We start from the raw sequence: 18,869 nt of genomic DNA, 5'->3' as shown, positions 1-18,869 counted from the left end.
TATATTCTCTAGGTCAACAGGTATGGCTGTTTTAAGCCACTTTCTTAGTATGATTAGAAATTTCTTTTTGGAGTAGTTAGACAAGTACATAGCAGTGTGCCTGTCTTTCCACAACTCCTCCAGCATTGGCTATTTCAATCTTCTTTCAATTTTACCCAATTTTTGAATGTGAAACCTCAAGATTGTTTTGATTTGCATTTCTCTTATTATTATGATTTGTAGTATTCCTTCCTGTAGTTGATTTCGGTTTCTACTTGTCTTAAAAAAATAATGATTACTATCACTTATATAGTGCTTTAGGGTTTGCAAAACACTTTACATGCTTTATGTCACTTGATCCTCCCAATAGCCTTAGGAGTTTGGTGCTATTATTACTCCCATTTTACATAAGAGGAAACTGAGCCTGAGGCTATAACTTGCTCAAGGTCACAAAGCTGGTAAGTGTCTGAGGGAGTGTATACTTCAAAGGCAACACCAACTCCCCAATCCCAGCACATAGATTATAGGTCACCCTCCCAGATCTAGCAGCTAAACTTAGACTCAGCCCACTTGCAGTTGCCTGCATATTTCTGCTTGCACATCATTCTGAATTATAGAAAGGAAAGGAGGTTCTATGGCAAAGGCCTGGAAAAGAAAGCCAAGTGGTTAAACTAAAGCAGGGAGGATCCAGGTTGGTAATGAGACCTTTGGCAGGTGAAAAGCAGACAGGGACAGTGGACCCCCTTCCTTCTTCAATCTGAGTATTTGCTGTTTTACTTACCATTTCCCACAACCCACAGAAGCCAGGTACCAGGGAGAATTGTATTCTTGTAGACCAGTTGTTTGCATCAATACTCCTTTTTAAAAAATTTAAACCCTTACCTTCTCTCTTGGAATAAATACTGTGTATTGGTTCCAAGGCAGAAGAAAAGTAAGGGCAAGGCAATGGGGATCAAGTGACTTGCCCAGGGTCACACAGCTGGGAAGTGTCTGAGGTCACATTTGAATCCAGGACCTGGCTCTAGACCTGGCTCTCAATTCAGCTGCCCCCTGCAACAATACTCTTAAGGGCATTGTGGTCCTGAGCAGGGAATGAGAAGCACCAAGGAACCTTGACAAGCTGTGCCTAGACAGCTTCCCCTGATTCATCCTGTATTCCCAGGATGTGAGTTTTGGTGAGTAGATGATACAGCTGGAAAATGATGCTCCACTGACCTTTGGAATGTGTGGCTTTCAGGTTCCCCTGGGTAATCTGATTTCCTGCTTTTGCCCTGTTAAACTGGCTCCTTAAAAATTTACTGCACTGGATCGTAAGTCAGTAAATAGCAGCTAGGAGATGCCAGGCATAGAGTCAGAAAACCTCATCTCTTCAAGAGTTCAGATGTGTCCTCAGATACTTGCTCACTGTGTGACCCTGGGCAAGTCCCTTCACCCTATTTGCCTCAGTTTCCTTCTCTGGAAAATGAGCTGGAGAAGGAAATGGCTAACCATTCCAGTAGCTCTTCCAAGAAGACCCCAAATGGGGTCGGTCACGAAGAGTCGGACAGGACTGAAAAATGGGTAGGCAACTAGAAGAGGGAGGTGGCCTGGGGATCACAATGCTATGCAATCTTTAACACACGGAGCATCACCTCGAGATTCCTCTCTGGTCGTTTTCTGTCTTAGCAATATCCTTCCTGAAATATGGTGCCCAGAACTGAATGTAAGACTTTCTCTCCGTGGGCTGGGTGCTGAGCTCATCTGTCTGTTGTTGAAAGGGGCCAGTCTGGGTCAGTCCAGAGAGGCCTCCACTGGGCAGCCCTGAGGCCAGGAACTTTTTTGTGACCATGTACTGAGCCGTGGAAAGGTTTCTGCTCTGTCCATCAGCAGAAGCAAAGGGAGCCTCAGAGTCCTCACGGATGAGATCTCAGGTTTTGATGTAACATACGCCCATGGTTTGGCCAGCATTGTCATTCTTCATGATTCCCCTTAGTTCTGTCTATGAAATCCCATCAAGGCTAAAGCTTTATTATAATCAAGACAAGTTTGTCGTATTTTGGGGATTTTTTTACGGCAGTGATTTGAGGACAAGATTCGCGTTGCTTATTGGGTAAGACTTTTCAGTGTTGCATTTTAAGTTAAAATACAGCCTCCTTGAATACTTTTGTTTGCATTTCAGTAGAGGAATTGAGATTACTTAGGAAAAAATGGAGGACTTCAGCAGTGCCCAGATGCCAAGTTCACCTTGTAACTGTTTTGTAAATGGCCATATTGGAGCATCTTCTCTCCCCCAGGAGAACATAAGCTCCTTGAGGATAGGGGCTGGCTGATTTTTGTCTTTGTTTCCCTAGTGCCTGGCACAGAGTGGGTTCTTAATAAGTTCTTCCTGATGGCAGGCAGCTTCATAGAACAAAGGCATGACTCGAGGGTCCAATGACTTGGCTTCAAATTCTGCTTCTGACACTCGCCGACAGACCTTGGGAAAGTCACTTAATTCCCTTTGGCCTCAGTTTTCTCTTTAGGGGATAATGTTGAATAATGGAATCCATTTCCTTCTCTCCCTCCACTACCATGTAGGACCCTAGGGGAGAGCAGGAATCAGCCTAAAAGTGTACCACAAATTGAATAATTACCAAGGGTTTAGGAAGGTGGAAAAGTAGGTGAAGGCTGGGAGTCTGGGGGAAAGTTTCCTGGGTGGGGTAGACCTTGAGCTTAGATTTCAGATCCCTGGCCCCTTGCAGATGTGCTAAGCTAGGCTGTTGCCCGGCTTTTCCCAGTGCCCCCCACCGCAGCCTCTCTCCGTTACCATGGCATTCGAGAACTACGTGGCGTGTTCATTCTTCCAGCCCATAAGGACAGAGATTATTGAAAACTGATGATTAGGGAAATGGCTCGTTTTCTTCCTTTCCTTCCCCTTTCACCAGAGGTCCTTAGCAATTTTCAAAGCAGGCCCAGCTTCTTTTGTTTTCCTTCTGGGAGGTAGGGTCCTGAGGCTGACTGACTGCATTGTGAGATTCACAAGTCTTGCTTTGTGTTCTGGTAGCCTTTTCTCTAGCATTTTACTTATTTATTTGACAAATTTTCTTTCATTCTTCCTATTGAAACTGGCTCAAGTGATTTCTGTGAAATAATGCAAGTCTTTCCCTATTGAGACCCAGACAAAAGTTTATAGAATCCTAGAATCTCAGGGTGGCCATCCAGTCTAACCCATGCACAAAGGCTATTCCCACCCTCACCTAACCAGCAAGTACACTCAGATTCTGTCTGAAGGCCTTTGAGGAGGAAGAGGAGGAGGAGGAGGAGGAAGAAGAGGAGGAGCCCATTCCACACTGGGACAATTCAGTTTTTAAAGGAAGTTTGTCCAGATGTCAGCAGAAATCTGTCTCTCTAACTTCTATCCATCACATCCAGTGTGTTGGGCAAAGTAAATGCTTAATAAATACCTCAATCATTCCTTCCCTCTGGGGCCAGGCAGTTGTCTAATCCCTCCCCATGAATAGCCCTCTTGTCCTTAACTGAACCTCCTCTCCTCTAGGCTAAACATCTCTGGTTTCTTGATCTGGAACCCGCTTCTTCCTGTTCAGCTTTGGGACAGCTCCATTTGGTGGAAGGTTTTCCTAGTAATCCCCCTTCCCACTCCCCCATCCCTGCTGGTTGTGCTCCTGAGGCTAAGCAGAACTTGTCAAATCTCTCTTTCCCATGAAAGCTGCATCAGACTGTTGAGGTCTTCCCTAAAGTTTGCTGCACGCTGGTGCTTGGACCGATTCTCCGACGCCGTGGATTTGGGGTCCTGTCCTCTCTAGACCCTTCCCAGCCCGCCAGGTTCCTTCCTCTGATGCTGCCCCCCAGGACTGACCACCAGCTCTGAGTGAGGGATGGTGGGACGACCATCTCCCGGACCTAAATGTCGTTTCCTCAGCCTGCCTCCCCTCTTGGGTTGTAGACTGTAGGGCGATTTTGTGCTTGTTTTTAAATGTGTTTGGAATTAAATTTGGGTTGTCAGACGAAATGAATAATCACATGGGAACACTGCTAATAAAAGGGAAGATTGCTCCCTGGGTACGGAGCTCCAGGAAGGCAGATGATCCCAGCCCACACTGTCTGTCAGTCCTGCTCAGGTGACGAGATGAGGCAGAGATCTGGGAAATTAGACTTAACCTAATTTAGAACAGACTGCAGGAAGTACTTTTGGCCTAAAATAGCCCATTCTGAGAGGCCATTATGCTCTGAGGTCTTTCAGATGAGACTGAGCAAGCTTTCCTTGGCTCCACCCATTCCTTTTATTTAGGAGTTTACATTCCAACAGTCTGTAAGCCTCTTGAGACCACAGCTACATGAATGCACGTGTGTGTGTGTGTGTGTGTGTGTGTGTGTGTGTGTGTGTGTGCATAATTTATGAACTAATAGTTACTCAAGCCAACCTCCTCATAGGCTCATTAGGGGCATCTTTGATTTGGTACGTCTGAACCAAAATTTGATAGAGAATTTTGAAATTTATTTATGAGGCACTCATTGGGAAAATCACTTTAAAATGGATTTCTTTGGTCCCATCTCCAGTAACATTTGCCTCTTTCTATGCATGGAATGGCCTAATTAAGAATATTCTTGGGAACAACTGGCATCTAAAAGGGTTTACTCGTTTTTCTCATAAGAGGTATAACCTCTGACTTCCCTGGTGGAGTCAGAGACACTGCCTGCAAAACTCCTCCATACTGCCTGAACCCAGATGAAAATGGCATTGGGAAATGTTTAACGACAGAAATAAAAGCTCAGTACAAAAGAATTCGAAATTGAGGAGATGCCCATCAATTGGAGAATGGATGAAGAAACCAGGCTGTATGTTAGTGATAGAAGACTGTTGGGCTTTAAGATATGATAAACAGGATGATTTCAGAAGGAGCTGGGAAGACCTTCAAGAACTGATGCAGAGTCAGATAAGCAGAACCAGAAAAACAAACAAACAAACAAACAGTGTTCACAGTAACAGCAATATTGTACCATGATCAACTGTAAAAGTCATAGCTACTTTCAGCAATACAATGATCTGGGACGTTTCTGAAGGACATCTGCCGAAAGAATACTATTTACCTCCAGAGAAAGAACTATTTGAGTCAAATGCAGATCAAAGCAGACTATATTTCACATTAGCTTATTTATGATTTTGCTTTGGAGTTTGGTTTTATATGAGTATTCTCTTACAACAGTGACCAATATGGAAGTATTTTTTACATGGTAATATGTATATAACCCAGGTCAAATTGTTTACCATTTCTGAGAGGGGGAAAGAAGGGAGAGAGAGAGATAATTTGGATCTTATAATTTTTGGAAACATATTGAAAATTGTTATTACATGTGGTTGGGAAAATAAAACATCTTTGAATAAAGAAAAAAGATTCAAAGATAAAAAAATTAAACAAACACAATGCAACATAGATAATGTTAATTTGTGCATTTCTAAGTCAATATGTAACCTACAGGGATCTGGTTCTATTTTAGTTGGTGTAGAGAATTCCTGGCATGGAATTTCCCTCTAACAATATAGATTGGTACCTCCTTTTCAATCTAGAGTTATAGAAAATTGTCTGGAGATATTGAAGGGTTAAGGGATTTGTTTGTTCCAGAGTTGCAACTTGAATTCAGGTCTTTCTGACTCCATGGTGAACTACCTGTCTTCTATCCTATACTGCTACTCAATGAAAGACTAGGCTAGAGTATTTAAATTGATTATAAGGTCATAGACTTGAGAGGTAGATACTGAGTTTTCCTTCCCTGGAGGTCTTCAAGCTAAGGTCAGTTGAAAATCTGCTGAGTACATTGTATGTATGTGTATATACGTATATTTATATATATAGTATACATTCATTTAATATATAGCTTGAACTACGTGATTGCTGTGGAACCTTCTAAGTCTCCATTGTTGGGATTCTGAAATATTGAGATGGAAGGGACCCCAGAGACCATTCAACCTTAGTTAGCTCCCTTATTCTAAAGATGAGGATAATGGGGAAGTTGTGATCAAATTTAAGATAGCTGCCTTCAAAGCCTAAGATAACTTGGGGAGAACAGTTTATTGGCTTTCCTCTTGAGGTCAATCAAAGGCACTCATACTATCTCATTATTGTGATAATTTTAATATAGCCACTAGGATAATGATAATCAGATTATTAATAGAGCAATATAATGGTTGAATATAGCTAATCCTTTTCTTTTATCTCTTGTGGATTAAAAAAAATTAGTTTGGAAAAGAATTAGGAGACAACAACTAGAAAAAACTTAAGTTTCCCCCGAAAGTAAATTAGTAGGTCATAAAATTATAGGGAAGTATAAAGGTGGTAAAGGGCTCCTAGGAGTGAATAAAGCTGTTTTGCTTTAATGGATCATGTAGAAATAGGTTGAATTTGACTTTGGGTTCTAACTTAAGATTTTTGCCACACAGAAAGGAAATATGCACTTTTCAATTCATTTCTCTTTTGTGTGTTGTCTTTGTTCATTAGAATGTAAGCTCCCTGAAGCCAGGGACTGCCTTTTTTTTTCTTGCATTTTGTATCACAGCAGATTAATATTTTTCTCATAATTAGCCTATGAAATAATTAGTCCAAGGATCATTATTTTTGATAAGGAAACTGAAGGGTCTCAAAAGCAGAGCCTCAGGTGTAGCAGCTAGAGGGCAAGTTTTGGAATATGGAGGAGCTGGGTTCCAGTCCTGTCTCTGAGATACATATGGGCTACATGATTACACACAGGCAAATCACCTGACCTATCAATGCTTTAGGCAATGCGCTAAGATCATCAGTTGCCATTAAAGTGCTCATCTGCATTGGTGAAGGGAGTTTGTACACCTGGACTTCTCTATATTAATGAAGTCACTAATATGGATTTTTAAAAGTAGTGTCTGTCAAATGTGATATCTCTAAGAGGCTTTCTGCCTCTCTTAAAACTTTCTGTTAATGTTTTTGCCTTTTTTTGGGTGCCCACTGGGTTTAGCACAGTGCCTAACACCTGATAAGTAATAAACACTTGTTAACCAACTATATAAATGTCAGCTATGACTTGCCAGTGGCTACACTGATAATAAATGCTAGAGCCTGCACTTATGCTGTCATCCTTGGTTTCCCAGTCTAGTTTTTTTTTAATGATTCTTTCCCCCCTTTCCTAGTTTCCTCCATGCCTCCCTTTTTTATGTAGCCAGTGGTGATAGAGTTAGATCATCCCAGAACTGTTCTCAGATTACTTTCACATCTCTTGTCCCAAAGCAAAACCCAAGTGCCTGAAATATCCCAAAGAAAATACAAAACAAAGCACAAAACTTTGCTGGCAATGAAATGGATACATCTCTTTGATATAGTGGGTTCTAAATTGTGTTGGAGCTTGGCTCACCCAGTATTAGGCACATAGATACTGATTATTTTGTGTCATTATTAATGGAAAGTCTTTGAGTCAGTGACATTTATTGAGTATTTGAGTCAATATCTTGTACAGGTTGATTTAGAAAGTTTATGGCCAAGAGAAGTAGTTAGACCAGACAAATAGCCTCTCAGATCCCTTTTTGATTCAGAGATTTTTCTTGCAGTAAATTGCTTTTGCTATCTGCTGTGATTCTCTGAAGGATATGCTGGTTATAGCAGAGAGTTTAGGAAGCCCAGCTCATGTGCAGGATGACTGGAGGGTACGTTTGGTGAGGCTAGGTTCCATGATCACAGATTGCATCTCCAGTGAGGGTTGGCATCATGGGGAGTATATCTGTTGCTTACCTGAGCAGACTCAGGCTGTCACTGACATAATCTCTGAGTTCCTTTCTGCGTATGGGCGTCCCATAGTTTTTTTCTGACTGTAGCTTCATCTCACACTCTAGCCCTGTGTTAGTGAACCTATGGCACACATGCGGGAGAGGCTGCTCTCTTCCTCTCTCCACTGTGCCTAAGGACATCTATCCCATCACCTATCCCTCTGCCCAGCAACCCAATGGGAGTGCTTCCTCTCTCCCCTGTCTGGGGTAAGGGGGAGGCTCCCATGTGGCATGATGGTGCAGTTTGGGTACTTGATCTCCGTAAGGTTCACCATAACTGCCCTAGCCTGCTGCATAAGAAATATATACTTTTGGAGTCAAGAGAAAAGAATATGAATAGAGAAAAACATTCATCCTCAGTGTTGGAAAATAACTATAATTAATAAATAATAATAATAGCAGCACACATCTACATGGAGTTTTTAATCTTATTGGAGTGGGGAAGCTATGGCTCAATGGATTAAGAGCCAGGCAGAGAGACAAGAAGTTCTGTGTTCAAATTTGACTTTGCAGACTTCCTAGCTGTTTGACCCTGGGAAAGTCATTTAACTCCCATTGCCTAGTCTTCAACTTCTCTTCTTCTGTGGAACCAAATATACAGTATTGATTCTAAGATGGAAGGTAAGAGTTTATAAACATCTTCCAAAGTGCTTTATAGACAGTATCTCATTTGATTCTTCCTTGCAACTGTGTTATGGGGATAAGTGGTACAGCATAGTATAGTATAGTATAGTATAGTATAGTATAGTATAGTATAGTATAGTATAGTATAGTATAGTATAGTATAGTATAGTGTTATGATAAAAATTATCTCAAGTTACTGATTTATGGGTAAGAATATAAGTTTATTGATTATATCAGGCTTGTTGTTTGGGTCAGTATCATAACCTATAGTGATCTAGGTGTCCACAGGGCTCTCAGAGACCAAGGACCATTGGAACTGCACCAGGCAGCTTAATAGATAGATTTTCAGGAGCTCATTTTTCAGCCCCTCCCATGACTAATCCAAGATCTCTTTAATTGGTGAGAGCTAATTAAGAGCTGGTCCATCAGACCCTTCCCTAACCTGACAGGTGAAGTTTTGCATATACACTGGAAAAATTCTGCTCCCCTTCACTTATTGACCAAATTCTGTTATAAAAGAAAATATTCCTTGGGATTCCCAAGGATAAAGAAAATACAGACAGCAGCAGACAAGATGGTATCTCTGATCTGAATCTTAGACACAGTAATTCTACACATACACAGTAATTCTCTCCAATATTTAGGAACAAATACAGTATATGAAAAATGAATTCTCATAATAGTATAGTATCATCCTCCTCATTTTACAGATGGAGAAACTGAGGCTTATAAAAGTTACACACTGTTTTCAGCACTTAACAGCTACTTAACGTGTATCAGGCAGTTGGATGACTTGCTTATGGCAGTATAGCTAATAAGTGGCAGCTTTAAAGCCATCTTCCTGGCTCCATGTCCTTCAAACAGTCCATTATGACATATTGCCTGCATTAATAAACACTGTGGTGAATTAAACTTGTTTGGCAATGATTTGCATTTACATAAATGAGTTTTAGTGCCTAAAACATCCCAAGTCTTCAGTTTCTCTAAGTCTCCTTCAGGATTTCTTTTTCATCAGTTCTCATTCTTTTTCCTCTTCTGTAGTATTTCTGGTGTGCTTTGTTCCTCTTTTATTTTTTTTACTTTGCATTATTTCATAACGGTTGTTCCTTTTTTCTCGATATTACTCATTCTTGCTGATCTTAATTGCATTATAGTATTGTATTACATTAATGGACCACAATTTCTACAATCATTCCTCTATTGTGGGACGTTTAGGTTGCTCCTAGTTTTTTTCCTTTGCAGTTTCAGCTGATGTTGATATGAAAATCTTTGAAGAGGTATATAATTAGCTTGGGGAGCCTGGGGAAGACTCTATAAAACTGCCATTGAAAACATTTTTATGAGAGGAAGCAGGGTGTAGTGGAAAGAGTGCTTGACTTGGAGTTAGGATAACCTGGGTTCCAATCCTACCTCTGACATTTTCTGTCTGTGGGATTTTTGGGGGTCACTTGCCCTGTCTGAACCTCAGTTCACTCATATGCAAAATGATGAGTTTGGTGGTGTTGACCTTAAAACTCTAAATCTATGATCCTATGTGAAGGAGAAAATACTGATAAGTTGGAATAATGTGATATATTAACATACATATGTGGGGAGATTTGGGTTTAAATATAGACTCTAACACATACTGACTGTAACTATGGATAAGGCATTTAGACTCAGTTTCCCCATTTATAAAATGAAAATAATTATGCATATATTATTCACTTCACAGACTATTCGAGATAAGGCTTTCATTAGCCTTAAAAAATTTCTTTTAAAAATAAATTTGGGGCAGCTGGATGGCTCAGTGTATTTAGAAACAGGAGGTCCTGGGTTCAAATTTGACCTCAGACATTTTCTAGCTGGGTGACCCTGGGCAAGTCACTTGACCCCCATTGCCTAGCCCTTACCACTCTTCTGCCTTGGAGCCAATACACAGTATTGATGATAAGATGGAGGGTAAGGGCTTTGGCTTGTTTGTTTTTTTTAAAATCATACTTGGGGAGCACCTAACTGGCTCAGTGGATAGAGAACCAGGCCTAAAGTCAAGAGGACCTGAGTTCAAATCAGGCCTCAGACACTTCTCTGACACCCTGGGTAAAGTCAGTTCACCCCAACTGTCTAGCTCTTACTATTTTTCTTCCTTGGAACCAATACTTAGTATTGATTTTAATATAGTAGGTAACAGTTATTAAATAACACAAAACAAAGTACCAACCATACTTGGAAAATACTTATTGCCTTATTTTGTACCCCCAAAAGTTCTGAGACACTTGTGGCAGTCTGTGGGCTTTCACAGGTAGGTTCTCTGATTGTCCTCATCCTTCTAACCTCCCTCCCCCATTCTTTTGGTTTAGATCTCAGATACCTCAGGTGCTAGACCTGTCCAAGGTGCTGACCTTCAGCTTTCCAGTAAAAACTAGCAATTGTGGTGGAGAGGAAGAAAATGTTTTGGCAAGGGGTGTGAAAGAAGCTAATGCATCTTCTTTAAGGCAACTTTGAAAGGAATTGAAATCACAGAAAGTCAGTCTGAGTAGTAAGTAGAAAAGAGGTAGAGAGGGCAACCCAACTACTTTATCTTTTGGGTTGGATTTATGGGATGATTGTTTTGTAGGTGTAAAAAAATTTTTTTTAACTTGTGCCAGTGGGCATGATAGATCATAGCAGATCTTTAATATAGAATGAAAGGGACCTCAGAACCTAGCTGGTTGAACTGTCTCATTTTACAGATGAGGACACTGAGAGTCTGAGAGGGAAAAGCTCTTGCCTAGGGTCACACAGGTAGTGACAGAAGCATAATTTGAGCTCAGATCTTCTGACTTCCAATGCACTGTGCTATGTGTGTGAGTCACTAACTAGGATTGGAATAGAAAGGGAAGCTTGGGGACAACCTTAGAGATAACTCTAACCACTTAGATTTCCTTGACTTCCTGAGGAGCTCCGAAGGGTTTCTAAAAAATACTGGGACTCCTTTTTTGTATTGAAAACTTGCATTCCATCAATAATTTGAGGAATATCAGCTGGAAATGGTTCCAGAGTATCCCATGGTTCTGGTTTGAGCCATGTTCTTGAGAGACAGTGTAGGGAAGTGGAAGATAAGGAGTCAGAAGAGCTTGGCTCAGGTCCTCATGCTGGCATTTGCTAGTGGTGTGCCCATAGATAGATCACTTAAACTCCAAAGGCCTTATTTGTTAAAAAAAAGTTTTTTTTATGGTAATACATATATAGCCCATATCTGGAAAGGCAGCTCTGGAAGTGGGGAGAGAAGGGAGGGAGGGAGACAATTTGGATCATATAACTTGGGAAAACTTATATGGAAATTTGTGATCACGTGTCATTGGTGAAATAACATATCTTTATATTTAATAAAAACTCACAAAATCAAGAAGCAACAGCCACCCCCAAACCCAAACCCGCAAAAAACCACATGTAAAGGGAGATATAGTCAGAAGGTTAGAGCGCCAGAACTTCTCTCAGAAGGTGGTTGGGAGGAAAGTCCTTGGTAAACTCAAATGCCTTATAAAACTGTTTGGGCATGACCTAGTGGATGGAGCCCTGCGCCAGAATTCAGGAAGCCCTGGGTTTGAGTCCTGCTTTAGATGCTCACTAGCAATGTGAGTGTGGGTAAGTCTCTATTTCAGATCTCTGTTTTTTGATTTGGAAACTGGGGATAGTACAGTAGACTACTTGACAGGGTGGTATTGAGGATCAAATGAGATAATGACTGTAAAGTCACTGTTATCATTATGAGCCCTCATTATTGTCATCCACTTTGTTTTTTTTAAACCCTTACCCAGGGGGCAGCTTGGTGGCTCAGTGGATTGAGAGCCAGTTCCAGAGGAGGTCCTGGGTTCAAATGTGACCTCAGATGCTTCTTAGCTGTGTGACCCTAGGCAAGTCACTTAATCCCCTTTGACTTTCCCTTAAAAAATACAAAATAAAAACCTTACTTTCTGTCCTAGAATCAATATTGTGTGTTGGTTCCAAGGCAGAAGAGCGTAAGGGCTAGACAATGGGGGTCAAGTGACTTGCCCAGGGTCACCCAGCTGGGAAGTGTCAGAGGCCAGATTTGAACCTGACAATTCCCATCTCTAGGCCTGATTTTCCATTCACTGAGCCACCCAGCTGCCCCCTCAACATTATTTTAAAAAATCATCATAAGTTATATAAACCCAGACAACTCCTGTGCCCCTCATTTCTTGAACTATAAAATGGCACTTCTTATACTACCTACCTCATATGGGTACTGGGAAGAAACGATTTTCCAACCCTGAAAGTGCTAGAGAAATATGATTTATTTATTTTTGTTGTTGCTAGCTGGGTAGTCTTGGGCTGATCCCATCACTTCCCTGAGACTCCATTTTCTCATCTGCAAAACAGGGACCACATCGGCACAACCAGCTTCATAGGAGTGCCCTGAGGAAAGTGCACTGTCAACAAATTGCTATGGACATGTGTTGTAATATTGTTTGGTGCTTTCAAATTATTTTGTTTTCATTCTCTTTTTGTTTTCTTTCATCTTTTCAGCTCTCTGATGGAAGGCATTTCTTGGTGCAGCTGATGAAAATATTGCAGTGAAAATCTTGGCCATTTGTGGAAATAGTGGCCAATTCCAAACCCAAGTATAGCATTTCTTCTATTCCATCGTACCTCATCCTAGAAGAACCATGTACGGGAGCGCGAGAACAATCAGTAACTTGGAAGGCAGCCCTTCCCGGTCACCTCGCTTGCCGAGGTCTCCTCGTTTGGGTCACCGGAGAACCAGTAGTGGAGGTGGGGGAGGAACAGGTAAGACATTGTCCATGGAAAACATCCAGTCCCTTAATGCAGCCTATGCAACATCTGGACCAATGTACTTGAGTGACCACGAGGGGGTTGCATCTACAACTTTCCCCAAGGGCACAATGACTCTTGGCAGGGCTACGAACCGAGCTGTGTATGGGGGCCGAGTCACAGCCATGGGGAGCAGCCCCAATATTGCATCTGCTGGTCTCTCTCACACTGATGTCCTTTCCTACACGGACCAGCATGGGGGTCTAACCACTTCGGCTCATCATCACCACCACCAAGTTCCTTCCATGTTGAGACAGGTGAGGGACAGCACCATGCTGGATTTGCAGTCTCAGCTCAAGGAACTGCAGCGGGAGAATGACCTCCTTCGCAAAGAGCTAGACATCAAGGACAGCAAACTGGGGTCCTCCATGAATAGCATCAAGACATTTTGGAGCCCTGAACTCAAGAAAGAAAGAGTCCTGCGCAAAGAAGAGGCAGCCCGCATGTCTGTTCTCAAGGAGCAGATGAGAGTCTCACATGAAGAAAATCAGGTAGGTCTTGTCCAAGGTCAAGTTCTATCTTCTCCCTCTCTCTCCCCCACCTCCTCCCCATCCCTCTTCTCCTAATTGATTTCTAATTGAACAGTTGGTACTTTGCAGGTGCTGGGACCTGGGCTGGAGGACATTTTGTGGCCTAAAGACCATGTGCCCACCTTTGAAAGAGTCACCAGGAAGGGTGCAAGATGTAGGGTGGAGGAGAGGCTGTAGCCAGGGATCCTCCCCTTCCTCCACGATGTCCTTCTTCTTGCTGCTGAGGAGGGGGATGGGCTCACTTAATTTCTGTGCTTTTATAGGTTGGGTTTTCCCCTTTCAGCTTTAATCAGAATGTGGGGCTGACCAGCTGTCTGCAGGAGATAAACACAATTTATGTCAGAATGAAAATCTCCCATCTTCTCAGGAATGAGAAGGTTGGAGCAGGTGATCTCCAAGGTCCCCTTAGTGCTGATATTGGAATGTTTACAGGGGCCCATTTGCAATGGCAAAATGGCATTAGAAGGGCATTTTGTTCTTGCAGTGCTTTTCTGAAAAATTTGATAGTAGGACTAGATGTTGGGAAGCTGATCCCAAAGGAGTGAAACTCATCAATCCTCCCCACCCCCAGTGACTACCTTGGTGTTCAAAGCATATGCTTCAAGTGCCCAACTCTCTCAGAAAGCCTGCCATTATTCATATGGGTTGAAAATTGTCCCAGCCCTAAAGTTTTCTGTAGGCATACCTTGCATGATCTTGGGGAGGGAGGTGGTCAGAGGCATCTTGGCATGTTGCTAGGCTATCATACCCACATCCCATCACAACTTCAAAATCCTGCCCTAGAGGTGTTGATTTCTTCCCAATCCCTGATTGGATGGCCATTGTTACCCATTCCTGATCCCTACTCCCTATCTGGGAGTCTGTATCCTCATTTGTTGCTTCCTTTTCCTGGCCAGAATGCCTTCACTTCCTGATCTCTGTTCCCCACTCCTGTCAGGATGGTGCTGATCCTTGCTTCATTCCATTCCCTCCCAGGATGACTCTGGTCCCTGTTCTATGCTGTCTCTTATCTACTAGGATATCTCTGGTGCCTGTTCCCTACTCCTTGACACTGCTCCCTTTTCCTATCAGAATGGCTCTGGTCCTAGCTCCTTGCACCCACTCCCTGCCTGATTATATTTATGTCATGCTCCCTGCTTTCCTCTCCTCCTATAATGGTTCTGGTCCCAGCTTTGTGCATCTCTTTCCATGCCAGGATATCTCTAGTCCCTGGTCCCTACCCTTTTTTCCTTCCCATATGGCTGTGGTCCTTACTCCCTGCTCTCCTCTTCCCTCCAGGATGGCTGTGGTCCTAGTTCCCTGCGCCCCCCTCTCATCTTGGTTATGTTTGTTCTTCTCTCCTTCAGTGTGGCTCTTGTCCTAGCCATCTGTATCCCTTTCCCATCCGGGATATCTCTGGTTCCCAGTCCCTGCTCTCTTCTTCATGGATGGCTCTAGTCTTTACATCCTCCTCTCCTCTCCTTCCAGAATGCCAGAACAGCTCTGGTCTCTCATCCCAGTTTCCTTTTCCCTGCTTCCCCTGATGGTGTGGCTCTGACTCTTGTTCATTAGTCACTGACAGTGGAACTATGATTCCTACATTCCTCTTGAGTGCTTGCTGTGCTTCCTTTCCACTGAATGAACTAGCCCCCTGGAATGTTGTTTCACCTAAAGCCATGCTTTCATGGAACCAGTTAGTGTGATCAGGCAGGGTACACCAGTAGAGCCAGGTATGCCAGACTGAAAGTTCCAAACAGGCTGGGGACCCCCAAATTATAGGCCTCGAGGGTAGCCTATCCAAAGGCCCACCCATTTTTTCTTGAGATTATTGTTTAATTCTCACATAATGGTTACACATTCTTCCTGATTGCTTCCTTGGGATTTGACTCTTTTGGCATAAGACAGCCAAGCATTTGTGGTTTTTACTGATAATCCACTTTCCACCCTTCTTATGCTTCCTCTGCCTATAGAGAAAGGGACCACGTTTTTGCTTTGACAACATTAAAAACCCAAATCCATAATTCTTGAGTCTAACAAAGGCAGCTCTTCATTCTGAAGTGAGGGAATGCTTCGGCTTTCTGTTCGGCTCTGTTCATCCCCCACTTTCTAGTTCAAAGGCTCCTCGGGATCTGCACCAGTTAGGGGGCCAGTCTCTTTCTTTGTGTTTGATATTTAAATCGTCAGAGTAGCTCAGCAGTGGGGAGAATGGACGGAGGCAGGAAGGGAAGCGGCGCCAAGAAACTTAGAAGCTGCCCCTGGAGACTTCGCCAGATCTCGACTTAGCCTTCATCTAAAAAGGGGCATTTGACTCCGATTGCAGAATTAATACATCCGACACATTACACTCCCCACTGCCTGGAGGTCACCGCATGGCCCAGTTTATGGAGGTGGTTAAGAAGGTGATTTGGGCGACTCCCCTCCCCACTGCTGGGGCATCTTAATGAGGGCACCAGGATTTGCAGATTCTGAATACATTTCAAGCCGTTGATCATCTGGCATTCCAGTTATAGTTGAAGGGGAGATCTTTAGGCAATTTATATTCTCCGAGGGACGGAAAGAAAGGGAGAAAGAGAGCGCTGAGAAGAATCTCAGCTGGAATTTGAGTGTTGCAATGTATATTACCAAGTGAAATCCTCTTTTCGATCATGAGAATAATTAAATCATATAACCCCAAACCGATGGAGGCCCCAGGCAAACACTGCTGATGAGGAAACTGAGGCCCTTGGAAGTAAATGACTGGCCCAAGATCACAATATAGGAAGTAGAAGAGTAGGATTGGACCCAGGTCCTCTGAGTCAGGTTCCAGCACTTTTTAATAGACCAGTAACTTCATTAGGATTGCCTCAAAGAACAGTAGACCGAAGGGACCTGGGTGGGCTGTGGGCTGTACCAAAGAGTGGGGGACACCCACGTTGATGCTGAGGAAATCCCAGACCTAGTGGAGAGCTGAATTGTTCTACTGATTCACACGGCTCAGCATTTCCATTTAGGTCTCTTCGCTGGTGGCTTCTTTTTGGTTGAAGGGAATCTTGGTCATTATTATAGGTTAATGTGAACAAAACTATTTGAAAGCCTGTGCCCTTTAGAAGAGGGATTAGACTGCTTTTGTTTGGCCCCAGAGGACCGAGCCGGAACAATGGGAGGGAGTCTCCAAGACTGTAATGTTGTGGCCAGGGAAAAGCTTCCTAAGTTGAGAGCCAAGCTCCCAAAGGCTAACGGGCTATGGGGAAAGGTCGTGAGCTCCCCTCCATCTTAGGGCTTCAGGCCTGGATGATCCTTGGTCAGCTGTGTGGTCAAAGGGGATTCTTCTTCTCCTTCCTCCTCCTTTTTCTCTTCCTTCTTTTGGGTGTGGTGTGTCTCTCATTGCTGCTGAGGTTCCTTCCAGCTCTGCGATTCTGTGACTTTGGGATTCAGACTTGGAAATAACTCCTTGTAGAAAGTGCTCTTGAAAGGTTTTCCTTCTCCTCTCCCCTCCCTTCCCTTCCCCTTCAAAAACAGGACTTCAAACATGTGTCAGAGCTGAAGGAGGGAGGGTGAGAGGAATTCCTGTGTCCTGGCCAGGGCCAACCCAATTGTTCTGTGGATAAAGCCAGTCTTTTGTGCCCTCTCCCATCCCAGTTGTGCCCCTTTTCTTCTCAACAGACCCTCGTCCTCCAGGGCCTCCCTTTTGTCTCCCTCTCAGCTGCCTGTCTGCTAATTGTGGTACATTTGGAAGGAGCCAGGCCTGGGAATCAGAACAGCCTTGTAATCCTTTTATGACCGCCGAGACTTTGAATGAGTGACCCAGCCTCTTTGGGTCTCACTTCCCAGATCCATAAAGTAAGGGATTGGGCTGGAAGATCCCTTCCAGTTCTGGAGTGATGATGCTCTGACCCTAAACAGAAGCCTTAATAAAGTGCTAACTAATAACGGTATTCATGCCTAAACCTGACATCAGGAACCTTGTTGGGGTCACTTGTTCTAAACTGGCCAGGCCTCTCTGCAGGAGTTTGTCAGTGACCTGGACAAAGGTGCAGAGAGCCACTCTCACTTCATTTCAGATGATGGAGCTGAATGGGCTGCCCAACATGGCTCACAGGACAGAATCTCGACAGACTGGAAGGGTGGGCGGAATTGAGTAAGATGGATTTGAATGGCGATAGACATAAGATCCCACTTTGGGGTAAAAAAAACCAACCTAAGCCAGCCACTGTCCAAATATAAATGGAGGGCTGCGTGGCTAGGCAACAGTTGGTGTGCAACAGTGTGCTGAGAAAGAGGGTAGAAGAATGGTCACAAGTGATCCTTGCCAACACAGTGGGGACAAGAGATCACCACGTGCTAATGAATTAAAGAATAATGGGGGACGTGACCGTGGTGTTGTTCTCTGCCTTGATACCTGTTCATTTCCAGCTTTGGCAGTTTAGGGAAAGACATGGATAAACGGATTAGAATTCAGTGGAGGGCAGCCAGCACTGGGAAGGGCTTCAAGCCCAAGTCTCTGCAGTGCCTATCCTAGTGCCTGGCACCTAGTAGGTGTCTGCTAAATACTTGTTTTTGGATTGATTGAGATGAGAATCCGTTGAAAAAATTGGAGATGCTTAACCTGGAGAAGAGAGACGCTGGTAGAGTTGGAGAGGGCATGGGAACTGGTATGAATGTCTGAAGGGCTATCAGATGGAAGAGGAATTAGAGTGCTTTAGCTTGGTGTCCAAGGGTAGAGCAAAGAACCGATGAGAAGATTGCGTTCTACTAGGAGAGATGATTTTGACTCGGTACAGAAAAAACCCTAAACTTCTTAACAATGAGAATTGCCTCAATATAGAATGGGATTCATGGGGGATAGTGAGATCTGAATCCATGAAGTCTCTACCCAGCTTGATTGAGGAAGTCTTTTATTTTCTTCATGGAAGTAGGTTTCTATCTTCAGATGGCTAGAACATAAATTCAATCAACCATCCCTTATATCTGAACCTAGTTTTCTCATCTTCAAAATGAGGGGTCGTGGATTTAGAGTTAGAAGGGATCCCCAACCCCAAATCTCTAATTTTAGAGATGAGGAAATAAAAGCCTAGAGAGGCAAATAGGTTGTCTAAGGTCACACAATGAGTGGCATGAGCTCTGTGATTTCTGAGGTCTTTTATATGCCTGAGAGTCTATGCTCAACCTTTTCAGCAAGAGAATTTGTCTTTTACTGG

General features: G+C 43.2%; 1 protein-coding gene across 10 annotated transcripts in view; it reads left to right on the top strand.

The window, feature by feature from the left end:
• The window catches only part of ERC2 (ELKS/RAB6-interacting/CAST family member 2), a 1,021,362-nt gene that overhangs the window by 16,169 nt on the left and 986,324 nt on the right, over positions 1 to 18,869 (top strand). For all 10 annotated transcript variants that reach the window (XM_056804190.1, XM_056804183.1, XM_056804182.1 and 7 more), the window contains exon 2: positions 12,878 to 13,674. In XM_056804190.1, coding sequence (XP_056660168.1) covers positions 13,018 to 13,674 — 657 coding nt within the window. In that variant the 5' untranslated portion in view covers positions 12,878 to 13,017. The remainder of the gene's footprint in view (positions 1 to 12,877; positions 13,675 to 18,869) is intronic.

Source organism: Monodelphis domestica, chromosome 7 (assembly GCF_027887165.1).
Source record: "Monodelphis domestica isolate mMonDom1 chromosome 7, mMonDom1.pri, whole genome shotgun sequence".
NCBI lineage: Eukaryota > Metazoa > Chordata > Mammalia > Didelphimorphia > Didelphidae > Monodelphis > Monodelphis domestica.
Note: the sequence above shows the minus strand (reverse complement) of the source record. Positions and strands in the feature narration are given on the sequence as shown.